Here is an 18,482-nt window from a genome sequence, read left to right on the forward strand (position 1 = left end):
ATGTAAAATGGAGACTCTTAGAAAAAAAGATCTAAATTTAAGAGAAGGCCTGCCTAAACCCTGCAAAAACCATGTAACGGAAAAGTGGGCTTATTTAATATAACTGGTGTAACGGTTCAACCAACGAAGACTGTTGAAATGATGTAAATTCCAAGTTACCGACAGGTTCGCTATCCTCTTGTAAACGGTTGGTTGGATTTTGCAAGGAAATAAATGAAAAGTTACCCCGGCCAGGTTAAACTTGGGGGGACGGGGGAGAGAGAGAGGAAGGGTTGTCTCGGGTAACCGAGAACATATAAATGGGACCTTTTAAAGGCCTGTAAAGTTAAAATGTAACACCGCCCTAAAGCTCCGTAAACCTTCGTGAAGCCTCCATTAAGGTGCCTTTTACGTTGAAGCATTTGAACTTCTCTAAAATCCAAGTGTGTGCTATAGTGTGCTTTAAATTGAATTTGGGTTAGAAGGTATGCACCAAACTAAATCGCTGCATTGATCGACACCGCACTAAGCTGTCTTCTTGTGAACTTTCCGCGCATCCACAACGACAAAATAAAACTAGAATTGTTACTGCACATGCAGGCGTCCCAAGCTTACGTCTCTAGAAAAGAGAAAAATTAATTCTCGGACACGTACGTATTTATTCATGAAGGACCATGAAAGCGTCACGTGTTGTATGAGTTCAAGACGGAAAGAGCCCCGGTGACCGAGTTTGAACTGACGCGAGTTAGGTTAGGCAGGGAACCATAAGGGACACGGCCGGCCCAACGACCGTTTTCTCTCGAATGCTTTGAAACGCTGTTTTAGGCTATCTCGCGTACTTTCAAAGCTCTGTAGGTTAATTTTAGGTTGCGCAAAAAAAAAGAATATCTGTTCGGTTATTCTAGAGGAGCGTGTGTATCTCGTACTTATTAGGGCTTTTTTGAAAGTGAAGAATGATCAATTAATTGACCTCGCTCCCAATGTGTGGCTTCATAGCTCAGTTGGTAGAGCATCGCACCGGTATCGCGGAGGTCACGGGTTCGAATCCCGTTGAAGCCCTGATTTTTTTCAGGCTTCTTCTTTCCAGTTGCTTAAATTGGAAAATTAACTGCGATGATCATTCTTCACTTTCATCTATAACCGCAGTTCATATATGAAATATTTCATATAAACGTTACATTATTAGGGCTTTTTTGTCCATTTCCCGAAAACGTTAGGACTTATCGCCTTTCCGAAAATGATAGCTGACTTTTTTTCGGTACCCAGAATGACATTTTGTTTTTTTGTTTGTTTGTTTGTTTGTTTGTTTTTTGGTGATTTCTACCGTTTTGTGCTTTCATTGCCATCACTGTTATCCCAGTCCCTTTATAAGAGCATACCAGCCTTGTGAGTACCCGATCACCAACAAACAGGAATCAGCGGTCTTCATGTTAGGTACCAGGTCCTCTCGGTTCTCCCGCCATGTTTGGCAGTTCGTTGGAACTTGCATCGAACTCGAGCTCTATTTTAGCGGGCCAAAATCCACCCTACCTTCGCTTCGTCATCGTGCACGGTTTCAAGGCAAAATTTTCCGTTACCCAGAAGCTGAAGATAGCGATTACAGGTGACAACAACAACAGGTAAGCAAGTTTTGCATAAATTGAACGAGTAGAGTAAAGTAACGTCAAGATACGTATACAATTCATTTTGCCTTTGGTTGTGAATGTGTCATTATCAAGGAGAAGTTACTTTGCTTGTGGAATCGACTTTGTTGAGGTTTACCTGCTGTGCATAAAGGGCTTTATTATCTGTTATTATCTGTTCTCGATAACCGAGTAAGAGCATGCGACATTTGTTATTGGCTTATATGCACCTTATGATTCCTTCTGATGCATGCTCTTGTAAGGTTATGTTGCCCTCTGATGTGAATGCTAGTAAGCTAAAATGTAATGTGCCATCTTCAGCAGACAAATTTCTCTTATGCTATTGTAAGTATTCTGAAGTTACTCAGGTGTCTACAGTTGTACCTACATGCAAGTTACAATATGCTACACAACTGTACATAGACATTGCACCCACTGGTGCTGATAGTAAGTTAAATGTTGTGAAATTTTCTTTCACCAAAAAAAACACTACGATACTTTATAAAGAAGTATACATGTACCTCAAACTGTCATGAAAACTACACAGGACTTGAAAAAAAAAGGAAGAGTAACTTGCCCAGGCAGGAAAATCTACTTGTCTTGGACGACACAGTATAGTCAATCGATTATTTCATAACAATCAATAGGAATTAGTCAATGATATCAGAAATCAATAAAAGGATTCGTCATGAGTAATCAATTGTGATCAAATTTTCAATAAACATTATCAATCTTGCTGATACTAGCGTATCTTCTAAGCAACATTTGATAAGAAAGAAATGAACAAAAGATACAAAGTGAAATATGAAATCATGAATACAATTGCATAAAAACATAACATTGTATCTTGTAAACAGAATATTTTGCTGGCATACATGTATCAGGGACTATGTTTTGGGGATCTTTGGTAGTGCCTTTGAAATCTACATAAAAAAGTTACAATCAAACATTGTGTTGAGGGACACAATTTTTCTACAGTTTATGTGAACTAAGAAAGAGAGGCCAACTTTCAATTGACTCTCTAATGACTGATAAATTTGGTAAAATCAAATTGATAACTTGAAACTTCTCTAGCATGTGAGTATGAATTTCTTTCAATTGATTGATAGCACTGATAACACTTACATTAATTTCAATTTATTGATTTATATCAATTTATGGATCAATTTCAATCGATTGCCTTACCCTGGGATGACCAGACAGCATTTTAGAGACCTGTTACAGCTGTACATTTTACTTGTACGAAATTGGGCTCTTACCAAATACATGCAGGTTTCATGTGTCATGCATCTGTTCATTCATCTGTAGCAGGGCAGGAAAAAAAATTGTAAGTCACTTGCCCAGTGGGCCAGTCAATTTCAGTTTTCACTTGCCCCCATTTAAATATTAGTTGCCAGTGTGGTGGCCAGTAAGGAAATCAGAGGACAAATGCGAATGAGGTACGCTCGGATTCCTAACTAATTCTTGCTTTCAACCTAATAATTAACGAATCTTTAGGTCTTAAGTTTTTAAATTGAGTGACTGGAAATTATCGTTTATCAAGCTGGCATTTTTAGTCAGACTCACAAGACTACTGAGGCTACATTGTAATTTCACTTGCCCACCGGGCCACTGAACTTCTATTTTTGTTTACCCAAGAGCAAAATTTACTTGGCTGAGGAAATCAGACCTGGTTTTTTCCTGCCCTGAGTAGATCACAGATAACACCAAAATGTGGTAAAAACAAAAAATATTCACATAAGGCATTACCAGAGTGTGTCACAGAATCTGTGAATTTTTCAGGCGTGTGTCACTGATGTTCTTACCACATTTTGATGTCTTCTGTGATCTATTACTGAACAGATGCGTGACAACGTAGAATCTATCTGCTTTGTAATGCATAACAAAGAAACAAAAACAAACATTTATGACATCAGCTGTACCTTTGCCCACCAATAGAGCATAAGTGCGTGTAAGAAACAATCAAATTGTGCCTGCAAATAACTTGACTTATTATTTAAACATTGTTTGATAGGAGTTTGATTTATTGTGCATGAATATTACAATGTAGAAGATAGTGAACATTGAATATTTACTGCCACACATTTTGAGTTTAGTTCTTCTACACCCTCTGATATTCAGTGCCTTCCAATCAGAGATGCAAAGTTTTTGTCACACAATAGCTACAGATGTAGATGTAAGATCTGTTTGATTGATGAATATTCAGGGCTCAAAATAATGGCCGGTCAACGGGCAATGTCTGGCCAGAATGGTGACTTGACTGGCCAAAAACTTCACTCGCTGGTCATGTTGACCAGTCATGTCATGTTGAGACGGTCACGTTGTTCATTCTTGAATAAACAATCGAATCTCCAACTGTAAATCTGAGAGTTTTTAATCTTTTTTATTATGACCTCTAATGAAAACATACACCAATGCATACATGTATCTGTTCGAACAGCTAAAGACCATTCGCTTGCTGTTTGTCATGCGTTCAAGATCGATAGGAATGCCATTCAAGTGACTGGGGTTAAATCCATTCGGAAAAATATTAAGCCAATTTTTAAACGGTCTAGCAGTGACTGGAACAAACAGACTATATTTGTGGGTTTAATTTGGCTCACATTACATGTACTTGATTTTTGCATAAATATCCTGACCAGTCAGAAACGAGACGTGACCAAGCTAAAATTACTTTGGCCAGTCAACATGACCGGCTACAGTCCGATTTCAAAGGTCACAGTATAAATTGGAATAATAAGAAACAAAATAATAACTCCAATGTAAAATTCACTGATTGATATCATACACAGAATTTGCTGATTCATACTCAGACATAACTTATCTTAACGAAATGTTTTATGTTACTTGTAGGATGAAGTAAAATTGAGAGCGGTCAATACATGCATACTCCTTGGCATTGATGCTTGATCAGGAAAAAATCAGCCACTGAGAAGTCTACAGTACTTATGACTCTATAAGGGGTCCAAGGCCCATTTCTTGAAGGCCCTGGAAACTTTTCGGGCCCAGAAAGCCATCTTTAATTGAGCTGTGTCTAAAAACTAAGAGTTGTATATGCCTGAAACTTCTTGTGTGAAGGAAACCTCTCTTCATATTGAGAATAAGCGATTAAAACAGCTCTGTAAGCATAAGATTTCAGATTTTGGTAAGGCTTTCTGGGTGCGAAAACTTTTTGGGACCTTCGAGAAATGGGCCCCTGGTGCATTACAGTCTAACATGGTGACCTTCAACACTTTGATATGCTCTGGCAGCTTTCTGGCATAAATTGAACCACTTTAAACATTATTTTTTAATGCTTTGAAGTATCACTTACACTGTACCTGTGCTAGTGAATTAGCATCAAATTTAAATATCTTAGATTGCTAGGTTGATACTTATTGTTCAATACAACAGCTATAAGATTTCATCATAAAAAGCAAAGGCTATGTTTACAAACACATAGTACCAGAACAATAATTTATTAACTTATGATGTGTTATGGGAACTATGGTGCTAGATACGCCTTTCAATTTCAACAGGCCCCTATGAATTTTTTTTACAGTACAGTTTTTTTTATCACAAAAAGAAAAAGTAAAATTTTGAATATTATTTACAGTGAATGTTTTGTCAGGGGTCCAAAATGTTTGTACTGTTTGGATTCCGTACAGTTTTGGAAAAAGAAGGAAACTGTGACTTTGTAAACATAGCCTAAAAGATGTCAGAAGCCTTGTTTTATGTTATGCAATGTAGTATTCCTTTGGCATGAATGTTTTTATGATGAATTTAAAATGTCAATCTCTATCTTGTGGTAAAGGTTTTTTCTCCCTAGTTTCTGTTATTTCAAAAGAACAATTCACTCTATGAAAAAAGTTGATCAATACTTCACACTTATGTTGCAGTAATTTTCATAATAAGGTAAAGGTAAAGTCTGCATACGAGTCATGTGGCCCAACAGGCTGGAGCTTATCCCGCTACCTGTAGCAGGAAGTGACTAGGACTATTTCTACTCCCCCTTGATGAGATGCCAGCCATTGCAGGGTTACCCCACCATTAAATTCACTGCTACCCACTTATACACCTGGGTGGAGAGGCACTGAGAGTAAAGTGTGTTGCCCAACAACACAACAGAATGTACCCACCTAGAGCTTGAACCCAGATCGCTCGATTAGGAGTTGAGCGCACTACATGTAACTACAAGGCCATCGTGCCTCCCCCATTTTTCATTATTAAGGCTAATTTAATCCTACATTAATTACTTAGTAAGAAAAAACAGTTTATTCATTCATTTTATGACAAAGGTATTATCATTATGTTACATTTGACTTTGTGGATTTAGTATATATTTAAGACAGGTATCCATTCGCAAACAATTTTAATTTAGTAATACACCTAAATTGCAAAATTTTTACTAGTTGTAGCTGACAACAGTATACATGTAGTTCTTAATCATTTTATTATTTAGGAATTAAATAGAGCTGAATATGACATGGTTTCGCACAATCTTGAAAAGGTCTTGAATTTTAGTAGTCTTCTTGAAAAGTGCTTGAATTTGGTTAAAGGAGTCAGTCATGGTATTTTAAAATATTTTGGCCATGCACAAAATTACATTTAAGTTGTCTTGTTATGGCTAGATAGAAAAGAAAACATGTTTTATTTGTTGCAATGTATACATTGTACACCTTATTCATGGCATATAAAAACTATTTGAATTTTACTGAGTTTGTTCTGATTGCAATAAATTTCTGATTCTGTATAAATTTGCATATTTTCTACTATTATAATTAAGGTCAACAGATTTGATTACAATAAAACAGTACATTCCATGCATTTTTCTTCAACTTATTATTTACAAGTCATTTATCGTACAGGGTTTCTGCCTCCTTTTTCGATTTCCATGTTATTTACAGGCTCCCTTTTTCCATTTCCAGGTTATTTACAGGCTCCCTTTTTCAATTTCCAGGTTATTTGCAGGCTCCCTTTTTCAATTTACAGGTTATTTACAGGCTGCCTTTTTCAATTTCCATGTTATTTACAGGCTCCCCTTTTCCATTTACATGCTATTTACAGGTTCCCTTTTTCGATTTCCATGTTATTTACAGGCTCCCCTTTTCCATTTACATGTTATTTACAGGCTCCCTTTTTCGATTTACATGTTATTTACAGGCTCCCTTCTTCGATTTCCATGTTATTTACAGGCTCCCTTTTTTGATTTCCATGTTATTTACAGGCTCCCCATTTCCATTTACATGTTATTTACAGGCTCCCTTTTTTGATTTACGTGTTATTTACAGGCTCCCTTTTTCGATTTACATGTTATTTACAGGCTCCCTTCTTCGATTTACATGTTATTTACAGGCTCCCTTTTTCGATTTACATGTTATTTACAGGCTCCCTTTTTTGATTTACGTGTTATTTACAGGATCCCTTTTTCGATTTACATGTTCTTTATGGGCTCCTTTTTTGATTTCCATGTTATTTACAGACTCCCTTTTTCGATTTACACGTTATTTACAGGCTCCCTTTTTCGATTTACGTGTTATTTACAGGCTCCCTTCTTCGATTTACATGTTGTTTACAGGCTCCTGTTTTCATTTTCCATGTTATTTACAGCCTCCCTTTTTTTATTTACACGTTGTTTACAGCCTCCCCTTTTTTATTTACATGTTATTTACAGTATTATGGCACCCTCCCTGTATTAAATTTACATGTTATTTACGGGTTTCCAGGTTGAATCACAAGAAATTTACAAGCTATTTACAGTATTTGCAGGAACAGTTTACATGTTATTTACATGATCTTAGCCCTTTGCTTTGAAACATTTACAGTGTTTTCTTCATCATTTACATGTTTCACTTAAAATATTTACATGTTATTTACATGAAACCTCCAAAACATGTAAAAGGGGAAAAATCATGTAAATTATTCTTTACAGTCTTTTTTTGATTATTTACATGTTAATTACATGTTATTTACATACTCTGTAAATTTTCAACTTTTCCAGTGTCGAAAAGGAATAAAGAGAATGGTACATTTTTGTTTGATATAAGTGGATATGAAATGTTCCTCCTTAAGTATCATTATAATAAACTGTATTTAGTGGTGTACGTATATGGCTGTTAAATGTGAGTGCATAAAGAATTTGTGAAAAACAAAATTGCTTACACAGAATATTTCAAGAACTAATTTTCATACAAAGGTAACCTTGAACTATCCATGGTGTGCAAGGGAATTCAGAGCGTTGGAAAAGCCTTAGCAAGACGAGGTACTTATAAACAGATTTCAGATGCTGCATTTTGTCCAGGTGAATTTTAAATTAGTCAACCAAATCAACGTCAAAGTGATTTTAGTTAGAAACAAAGTTCCTAGAAAAAGCAACTAAAAGTGAAGTGCTGCATTTATAGCATGATAATATTTAGATTTAGCCAAGCCTAAAAGCGAAGCTCCCATAAAATACTAATCATTTTGATACTCAACACAATAACCTTTAAAGAAATTCACCAATAAGCATCTCACCAAGGCAATGAGTACAGCGAACAAAATATGCAAATCACTCCGTGCAAATGCCAAATAGCTACTCCTGTCCGGTTTTAAAGCATGATTCTCAACGAAAAATGGCCAAATGAAAGAAATGTTAAAGAATAAAATTCATTTGATGTTGACTTCATTTCAAGAAAAAGCCAAGAAATGCATTTAAAAGCCGGAAAACATGAAAAATTTCAATTTACAAGTCCTGTACCAGTATTCTGTGACTTTTAAAGAAATTCACTAAGAAGTATTTTTACAAACCGAAGGAACTGAACAAACAAATTAAAACAAAGAAGTCTCTATAAACAATACGCAAGGAAATGCATTAAGAGGGGATTAATAAGTTCTTTTCACGCAGCTTGTGAGGGTGGTAAACAATTCCAACCCTGCGTAACAGAAGAAGGATTTTAGCAGTCTGCGAAGCAGATCTCCCTAGTGACACAAAGAAAACTACAAACTTCGGCTTGGCAGTATCTAAAAATACGGTATTATTATCTTTAGCCGTGAAGTGGGAAAAACTCCAAAAACAATTGTAATTGTAATTTACAACAACTTCGACAAAGAAACTCAAGTGTTATTGTTTAGAGATTAGCGAAATTTTAACAATGAAACCAATAAAATGACTTCAGAGCGTGGTTTCAAATCAGAAAGACTTCACGACTCCTTTTGAAGCTATCTCACCGAAGCAGTGCCTTTAGAAAACACGACGGCAGTTTCTACGACAAAAAGTCACTCACCACAATTCATAAATTATCCGGGCAGAAATTTCCAACAAACAAAGTGAAGACTGTAATGAGCTAATGTTTCGATAAATCAGCGAGTCAACCACTTTTTCAGCTTTGTATACCGCTTGGTAATTTTAGAACCATGCAAAACACGTTTGATTTTTCTGCTGAATCATGTGACTTTTTTTTATACTACTGCACATTTTGCCCGCCAATCAGGAGAGAATTTAAAACTGCGAACAACTTTCTGCTGTCTTCTGAGACAATTATTTCGGGTTTTTATCCTACTACTTTGGTATGGCTTCAAGATTTATCACCTCAGAGTCTGTAATATTACATCCACCAATAACCACTTCAACTGAAGCATAAATTGATAATTTTTTTTTCTGCCCAGGGCTTTGCAGTCATTTTTTTGGCCATATAGATTTACCAGTCGTTTAAAAAAATCGAATCCAGCTTCGAAACAATATTGTTCATTACCATTTTGTTTTCTAAAAATTCGTGAGAGATGCATTAACCCGTTGATCTGTATTCATGGTGGTCATGTCTTTCGGCCATCGAAGGAAAGAAAAAAAATTCCAGGTACTCTTTACCAGGTAAAGTTTTTATGGCTTTCTACCCCCTGATGTTCTTCATCGGTGCCCCTTAAACAATGTTTGGTGTTTCTTGTTTTTCATTTTAGGGCCAAGAGAGGTAATATAATCGAAAACAGGACCTTGAAATATTCGCGTTCACGCAGTGTAAGTGGCGTACGTATGAACGTCATAGGGACAATCACGTGACAATAAAAATTGTCTCGGCTCGATGGGTTACCAAATTTTCTAAGGTATGGGGCTACGCTCGTGCGCCTTCGGTGCAAGGGAGCTACGCTATAATTTACTTTTAGGGGAACTCAAATTCTCATCGTATTATGCGCAAACATGTCTCATTTTGATACTCGTAAAGCTTGTCACCCACATTTTACTTGTTACCTTCAGTGTCACTTTATAGATCACCTCCATGGGTGAATTCAGAGGTGTCCTGAGGGTCGATTGAACAGAAAATTTCTATACACACACGAAAATTTCCAGAAGGTGTTTCATAAATAGATTCTTTCGGGTTTCGTAATTCTGCTCGGTTCCGATAGAAAGTCTTTAAGAGGAACTAATGCACTTTTCATCATTTGGACCATTGAGACCTATTATAAAACCTTGCATTACCTTCACATACGACTTGTAACTAACCCACGATGCACCACTCATGACCTACATGACGGGACGCACGGGGCTTCTACTGTAAGTACCGCAGAGAAAGGGTAGGAAATTTTCCAAGCATTCCTTACATACTATCGCTAGGGTTCTTCGTCTTGCGGCCAGGGAATGCGTCATAATCTGTTTCAGTGACATGTCGATGATATTAAATAAAAAATGAACCAGAAAGGGCCGATGGAATATGAGGCAAGCTTTAAAATGAAGTCACGATATTAACAGTGCTTTAAAAGTAAATAGTGCGTTCGAGTCATTCCCGATGCTTTCAAATGATGGCGGACCCCACCGACGCCAATAATCTGGAACAAAACAAGGTCATTATATATCGGATCACATCTAAACACACGTGAAGAAAGACTTGGGCAGGAAAAAAACGTGAGCGGACAAAACCGGGGAATGCCGATAAATCAAGTAATCCCGCAATGATGAACAAATTACACAACATGAACCTTCCTCTGCTTCTCCCCCCTGAACCAAGTTCAGATCTACGAACTGAACTTAAAGATACCAAAGTGCCTACAAATGGATGTTGAGCGCGGCGAGCAGACGTAAATGTCTTGTTTACCCAATGAAAGCCATCACAATAAACTCTGAGCTTGCATCGAGACGCTTGGCCGGGCGTAAAGGTGCGTTTGATTAAATTAATCAATCTAACACAACCCAGATGATCTGGAATACTTGTCTGAGTATGTTGTTGGCAGTGGGAGCCGCGTGTGGTATTATTATGCTCAGCAATTGAAGTTATTGTGTAGAAAATATCGCACAATCACACAGCCGAGGGAAAAAAAAAAAAAAAAGCACGAGGAGAAACTTAGTACATGGAGGTAAGATAGATTGTCAGTGCTTTAGGTGACCATGCACGGCTACCAATGGCTTGGCCAATCGCGTGGCTAATGGCTCGTACATGCAACGAATCGTAAAAGTCCGTAAGTAACGACCTCCGAAAGAAGTGAGCTCACCCCCTATCCCCTGAAAATAGAGGAACTAAGGTTCAAAAGTATAATTATTTTTCCAATCAATAACCTGAATAACGTACGATAAACTGATGACGATTCAACTAGGGAAGGTATAGTTTATTCCAGGAGGCGTCATGAAGCGCCCTTGTAAAACAAACCCAGCAAAATTTCATCAAGTAACAAGAAGGTACTAACAGGACCTTTTCCTCAAATTGAAATTACTAAAATAGACAACTTTGCATCATTTTTAACAGGAACGCATAAAAAGAACGTTTAATCATATTGAAATTAAAAACTTGACCGGGGCAGTTAAATATTTATAAAGAAGACTAACGTAGCAGTGCATCATGAACAGTAAAAATAGTTTAAGGTATCTTACATCACGTTCTACATATAAAGTGCCCACCCATGTGCCAGCAACATAAATTGGAAGAAGATTGAAGAATTTCTAAACGATTTATAAGAACTAAGTGTTTTTACGAACTACATCCACACCCTTAGAGGAGTACAGCCCTGTTCTCATAGAATTAATTAAAAAAAAAAAACCACCACGAAGAGATACTTACAATAAAAGTCACCTTGCGTTCATGGGGTAAGAGATTCTCGCCCATATCACCTTTCTTTTTTTTCTCGTAAGTTCTCGCGCGTTTAGAGATTTGCCACACTCGCGTTTTAGGTTCGGGGATCCCAACCAATGCTTACCTAACTTTTTAAAGATGCTACTTTTAGCCCTCCCCCAAATCTACACACGTGTATTTCACTTGTGGAAGTCTTTTCATTTCGACAGTGCTTAGGTGAGAGATTCTCGTCGATATCAACTTTCTTTTCTTTCGCGTGTTTTCGCGCGTTTAGAGATGCGCCACACTCGCGTTTTAGGTGCGGGGATCCACACCAATGCTTACCTAACTTTTTAAGAGCAGCTTCGCCTAAATATCAACTAGACTTGGAAATAGCGAAAAAATCGAATTTCTTCAAACTCGCCCAGAATGAAGCCCTACGGGCACTAGTTACAAAAATATCGTTTTAAGTTCGATAAATCAAAAATTATTTTTTTCGGCAATTTTTTTCGATTCGATGCTCCAAATCGGCCAAAATCCATCGAAAATGAGCGGCATATTCAGAGGCTCCTAAACTCAAAAGTAAAAATCTTCATTACAAGCTGATTGTACGTCGTATTTGTACTTCCTTTTTTGTCTATTTAGAGCTTAATAGATTGTGATTTGATTAGAACTTAAATATTTGACGAATTTTCTAAATTAACGACCCAAGACAGCTTTACAAGACGTCTACATTTAGCCTATTTTCAAATGCTAAAGAGGCGTTCTGGTACACGGCTTTTCCCAAAACGACTAGTTTGGTCTGAAAGAGCATTGTTTCTTCTTCCAATTGGTGAAATAAAATTTTTGGGTAAATAAAATCGCGAGCGCTGAGATAGCGAACTAAATGCAGCACTTCTTCCTGAAAACGTGACCTTTGACCCGAGCGTAACGAAACCAGTTACTGCAAGAAAACCCGGAAGAAAAGCAAACGCTTCGTTATTTTGAAACAATTTCTAGTGATATCTCTCCGAAACCATGATTGCAAGAAACTATTTCCAGATATGAAGTGATACAGGGTCAAAGAAGGAGGCTTCAAGATTTTATAGCATCGGGCAGGTCACGGAATATTAAACATTTCTTCTTTTAGAGGTTTCCAAATCTGGGTCCAGCTTCTTTTGAAGGTTAATCCTAGAAGGCGACTCTTCTATAAATATAAATATTCAGGTAAGTATCGGCTAACATACTTCAAGTTTGCAAATTTCACTGGTGTAGTGTTTGTAAGGTACATTTCGGTGCATCATACATAATATACTTAAGCGCGCAATGTAAGTTGGGAAGTTGATTATTAAAGCAGCATGGCGGATTTCTAGATTAGATTCGTGTGTCGTATCCGTTCATTGCAATAATCCAGTTCCATCGGTTGTGGAACGTGACATCTGGCGACGAGGATTGAAGTTGCAACTGCCCAGACCATGGCGTCAATAAAGATAGACGATTTGACGAGTGTAAAACCCTTCGACCCACATGGTGAACCTTCAGGCGTGGGAAGGCGATGGCAGCGTTGGTTGAAAAGTTTCTCGATGTATGCCGACAGCAAAGGCTTGCTCATCGAAGCGGATAAAGCGGATAATAAAATCCAGAGGAGAGCTTTACTCCTTCATTCTGCTGGCGAAGCTGTTCAAGAAATTTTCGAAACGTTGACTGACACAGGCGAGGCGAAAGATTACGAAAAAGCGGTGAAGGCTTTGAACGATTATTTCATTCCAAAGGTAAATTCGACATACCAAAATCACCTGTTCCGCAGCATGGAACAACAGGACGGCGAAACTGTGGCTCAGTTCGTGACGCGATTGAGGCAAGTGGTCAAGGACTGTGACTACGGCGAACAAGCCGAAAACCAGATTCGTGATCAAGTCGTGCAAAGATGTAAATCACATGAATTAAGGAAGAAACTACTGGAAAAAGGTGAGAAATTAACCTTAGAGCTGTTACTTTCGACGGCAGCAAATCACGAGCGAGTTCAATCACAGCTGGAGAATATGGAAGGCAGAAAGGATGTGAATTTGGTCCGCGACAAGCAGGAAGACAAAGACAAGGAGTCTGTAAAGCGAGCATGCTACAGATGTGGAAAAGTAGGACATTTTGGACGAGACTCTGAATGCCCTGCGAAAGGAAAAACTTGCTATAAGTGTGGAGGAGCTGACCATTTTGGTTCGCAGTGTAGAACGAAAACAGCCAAACCTCCCAAACCTAGACGGGAAGAGAAGACAAAAGGAAAGAAAAAGAAGAAGTCAGTAAGGTATGTGGGAAGTGAAAGAGATGCAGATGAGTATGCATTTACTGTGAATTCCGCTACATCTCCTGAGAAAATAGATGTGACTGTGGGCGGAGTTGTAGTTGCAATGCTGATTGATTCGGGTGCGAGCACCAATGTGATTGACAAAAATCTGTGGTCAAAGTTAAAGCAAGACAAGATTAAGTGTGTGTCGAGAAAGAGTGATAAGAAGCTTTATGCGTATGGCAGTAAACAGCCGCTGAACATTCTAGGAACATTCTCAGCACTGGCAAGAGTAGAGGGGAAAGAAACCAAAGCCGAATTTGTTGTTATTAATGGTGAAGGGGCAGCACTGCTTGGAAGAGAAACTGCCATACAGCTAGGCGTGTTGAAATTAGGAACCCGGATCTGCACTGTGACATCTAATGAGACGATTATGTCCGATTACAAAGAAATCTTTGAAGGTGTGGGAAAGTTAAAGAATTACCAAGTTAAGTTGCATGTGAATCCGAACGTACCCCCTGTGGCGCAACCAGTCAGGCGCACCCCATTTAGTCTTCGAGACAAGGTTAAAGAAAAGATTGAAGAACTGGTAGTCATGGACATAATTGAACCGGTAGAGGGCCCGACCCCGTGGGTTAGTCCAGTTGTAGTAGTCCCAAAGCAGAATGACGAAATACGCCTTTGTGTAGACATGCGAAAGGCTAATGAAGCCATTGTCAGAGAACGTTATCCCACACCCACGGTGGACGAAGTGCTCCAAAACCTCAACCAAAGCACGGTGTTCAGTAAACTGGATTTAAAATGGGGTTATCACCAATTGGAACTCCATCCAGATTCCAGAAGTATCACAACGTTCACTACACACTGTGGTCTATACCAGTACAAGCGCCTTATGTTTGGGATAAGCTCAGCTCCAGAAGTGTACCAGCATGTCATTCAGCAATCATTACAAGGCTGTGAAGGTGTTGCCAACATCTCAGATGATATCATTATTCATGGGAAGAACACTGAAGAACATGACAGAAGATTGCAGCGAGTTTTGGAGAGGCTGAAAGAGAAGAATCTCACGCTGAATGCAGAGAAGTGCAGGTTCCACATGACCCAGATGGTGTTCATGGGACTGGTGTTAAGTGACAATGGTATTGGCCCTGCGGAAGACAAGGTAAAAGCAATCGTTGATGCAAGAGAACCGCAGAGTGTATCAGAAGTCAGAAGCTTTCTGGGACTGGCAAACTACAATGCTCGTTTCATCCCGGACTTTGCTACGGTCGCAGAGCCATTGCGCAGATTAACCAAAAAGGGTGTCCGTTTCGAGTTTGGAGAAGAGCAGAAGAACGCATTCAGTGAGCTTAAGAGGAGGCTATCAAGTGCAGAAACTCTTGGTTACTTTGATAAAAATGCCAAGACACTAATCATAGCAGACGCAAGCCCGGTAGGCCTCGGTGCGATCCTCATCCAGGAGCAGCAAGGCAGGAAAACAGTCATTAGTTACGCAAGCAAGAGTCTAAGCGATGTGGAAAAGCGTTATTCGCAAACGGAAAAAGAAGCCTTGGCTGTTGTATGGGCATTGTATGGGATTCCATGTGTACCTTTACGGCATTGAATTTGAACTGTACACTGATCACAAACCGTTGGAAACAATCTACTCAAGCAGATCGAAGCCGTGTCCACGAATCGAAAGATGGATCTTGCGATTACAGCTATACAAGTTCCAAGTCAAATACCTACCTGGAGAGCAGAATATTGCCGATCCGTTGTCACGCTTACTGCATGCGAACGAGCAAGCAGAATCTTCATCAGCGCACAAGGGGTCAGATGAATTTGTCAGGTTTGTCGCAGTAACTGCCACTCCTCGAGCGATGACAACACGTGAAGTTGAAGAAGCCTCATCAAAGGACAGAGAGTTCGTGGAATTGCGTCAGCACATTAAAGATGGAAACTGGAAAGGTGATCAGCACAAGCAGTACATACCAGTATGTGGCGAACTGTGTGTTATTGGCAAGTTAATTCTTCGAGGTACCAGGATTGTCATTCCGAGCAAGTTGAGACCTCGAGTACTGAGCCTTGCCCATGAAGGACATCCAGGAATTGTCAGTATGAAGCAGAGATTGCGATCAAAGGTATGGTGGCCTGGGATTGACAAGGAAGCCGAGAAGTTTTGCAGAACCTGTCATGGCTGTCAGCTTGTAAGCAGTCCAGCAAACCCAGAGCCAATCAAGTCAACCCCATTACCAAGTAGCCCATGGCAAGATTTGGCCATAGACCTATTAGGCGCATTACCATCAGGAGAATCTGTCTTAGTCATCGTTGATTACTTCAGCAGGTACTATGAAGTGGAAGTCATGCGTTCGACAACATCAGAGAAAGTCATAGAGTGTTTGGAGAAAATCTTCACCACACATGGACTACCTCAATCACTTCGAAGCGACAATGGTCCACAGTTCAGATCAGAAGTGTTTGAGCGGTATTTGGAGGATAACGGCATAGAACACAGGAAGACCACACCATTGTGGCCACAAGCGAACGGCGAGGTGGAAAGACAAAACAAGTCCCTCCTCAAGAGAGTGAAAATAGCTCAAGCTGAGGGAAAAGAATGGAAGAAGGAAGTTCGCAAGTACCTGGTAGCATATAGGTCAACCCCTCATACACTCACAGGTGTGAGTCCAGCAGAACTCTTGTTTGGCAGGAAGATGCGTACTAAACGACCTGAATTGAGAGAGGAGAGTACAGAGAATGAGATACGAGACCGAGATGGCGAAATGAAAGCCGAAGCTAAACACTATGTAGACAAGAAGAGGAATTCCCAGGAGTCAGACCTAGCTCCAGGTGACAAAGTCTTAGTGAAACAAGAGCGCAAAAACAAGTTGTCAACACCATTTGTTCCTGAGCCTTATGATGTTGTTACCAAAACTGGGAACAGTGTTGTCGTTGAATCACCAGAAGGCGTTCAACTTATGCGAAACACAACTCATGTAAAGAAGTACGAGGAAGCATCACAGAATCCGGCGGAAACAGCCCCATTGCTTGATGTTGCTGATCCTGTAGAACCGGAAGCAGAACAAGAAAAACTGAGCAGCCCGGTTATGACGAGACCAACAAGGGCCAGGAAACTGCCGGAAAGATTTAAAGACTTTGTTATGACCTGAGTGTCATTTTTAAGGACTCTCTTTTGACTTGAATGCTATTGTTAGAGACTCTGTTATGACTTGATGTCATTATTGACTGTTACGGTTCAAAAGAGGAGAATTAATAATTTTTATGGCCAGCCGTTTTGTGAGTTTAAGTCGTACTAGGTTTTTAGTTGACTTTCGATTGTGTTGACATTTCCTTAAGATCATAGTGGTTATACCGAAAAAGGAAGGGATGTAGTGTTTGTAAGGTACATTTCGGTGCATCATACATAATATACTAAAGCGCGCAATGTAAGTTGGGAAGTTGATTATTAAAGCAGCATGGCGGATTTCTAGATTAGATTCGTGTGTCGTATCCGTTCATTGCAATAATCCAGTTCCATCGGTTGTGGAACGTGACAACTGGAATTCGTTAGCGGTCATTGACTTAAATTCTCAGCAAACAAAGTTATTGTGTCAAAATGCGCCCTTTAGCTCCCTCTTCGACCCTGTAACATTTCATATCTGGAAATAGTTTCTTGCAATCATGGTTTCGGAGAGATATCACTAGAAATTGTTTCAAAATAACGAAGCGTTTGCTTTTCTTCCGGGTTTTCTTGCAGTAACTGGTTTCGTTACGCTCGGGTCAAAGGTCACGTTTTCAGGAAGAAGTGCTGCATTTAGTTCGCTATCTCAGCGCTCGCGATTTTATTTACCCAAAAATTTTATTTCACTAATTTGAAGAAGAAACAATGCTCTTTCAGACCAAACTAGTCGTTTTGGGAAAAGCCGTGTACCAGAACGCCTTTTTAGCATTTGAAAATAGGCTAAATGTAGACGTCTTGTAAAGCTGTCTTGGGTCGTTAACTTAACAAATTCGTCAAATATTTAAGTTCTAATCAAATCACAATCTATTAAGCTCTAAATAGACAGAAAAGGAAGTACAAATACGACGCGCAATCAGTTTGTAATGAAGATTTTTGCTTTAGAGCTTACGAGCCTCTGAGTATGCCGCTCATTTTCGATGGATTTTGGCCGATTTGGAGCATCGAATCGAAAAAATTGCGGAAAAAAATAATTTTTGATTTATCGAACTTAAAACGATATTTTTGTAACTAGTGCCCGTAGGGCTTCATTCTGGGCGAGTTTGAAGAAATTCGATTTTTTCGCTATTTCCAAGTCTAGTTGATATTTAGGCGAAGCTGCTCTTAAAGATGCTAGTTTTAGTCCTCCCCCAAATCTACAAACGTGTATTTCAATGGTGGAAAACTATCGATTTGCACAGTGTCTGGGTTGGAGATTCCCGCCCATATAAACTTTCTGTTCTCTCGTAAGTTCTCGCGCATTTAAAGATGCGCCACACTGGCGTTTTAGGTGCAGGGATCCCAACCAATGCTTAGAAAACTTTTCAAAGACGCTAATTTTAGCTCTCCCCCAAATCTGCACACGTGTATTTCACTTGTGGAAAACTATCGATTTGGACACTGTTTGGGTTGGGAATTCTTGCCCATATTAATTTTCG

The 18,482-nt window shown here is 39.1% G+C and overlaps 1 protein-coding gene and 1 long non-coding RNA gene across 2 annotated transcripts; both read left to right on the forward strand.

The window, feature by feature from the left end:
• On the forward strand, nt 1-6,454 carry LOC145493891 (uncharacterized). The gene is made up of 2 exons (XR_014050198.1): nt 1-1,598; nt 4,455-6,454. It is a non-coding gene; the product is annotated as an uncharacterized LOC145493891 (long non-coding RNA).
• A 5,398-nt stretch (nt 6,455-11,852) lies between these two features.
• Nucleotides 11,853-15,453, forward strand: LOC145492711 (uncharacterized). Its single transcript, XM_081472112.1, has one exon. The coding sequence runs from the start codon at nt 13,045-13,047 to the stop codon at nt 15,451-15,453; it is 2,409 nt and encodes an 802-aa protein (XP_081328238.1). The 5' UTR covers nt 11,853-13,044.
• The last annotated feature ends 3,029 nt before the right edge of the window (nt 15,454-18,482 follow it).

This window comes from Orbicella franksi, chromosome 7 (assembly GCF_964199315.1).
Source record: "Orbicella franksi chromosome 7, jaOrbFran1.1, whole genome shotgun sequence".
Taxonomy (NCBI): domain Eukaryota; kingdom Metazoa; phylum Cnidaria; class Anthozoa; order Scleractinia; family Merulinidae; genus Orbicella; species Orbicella franksi.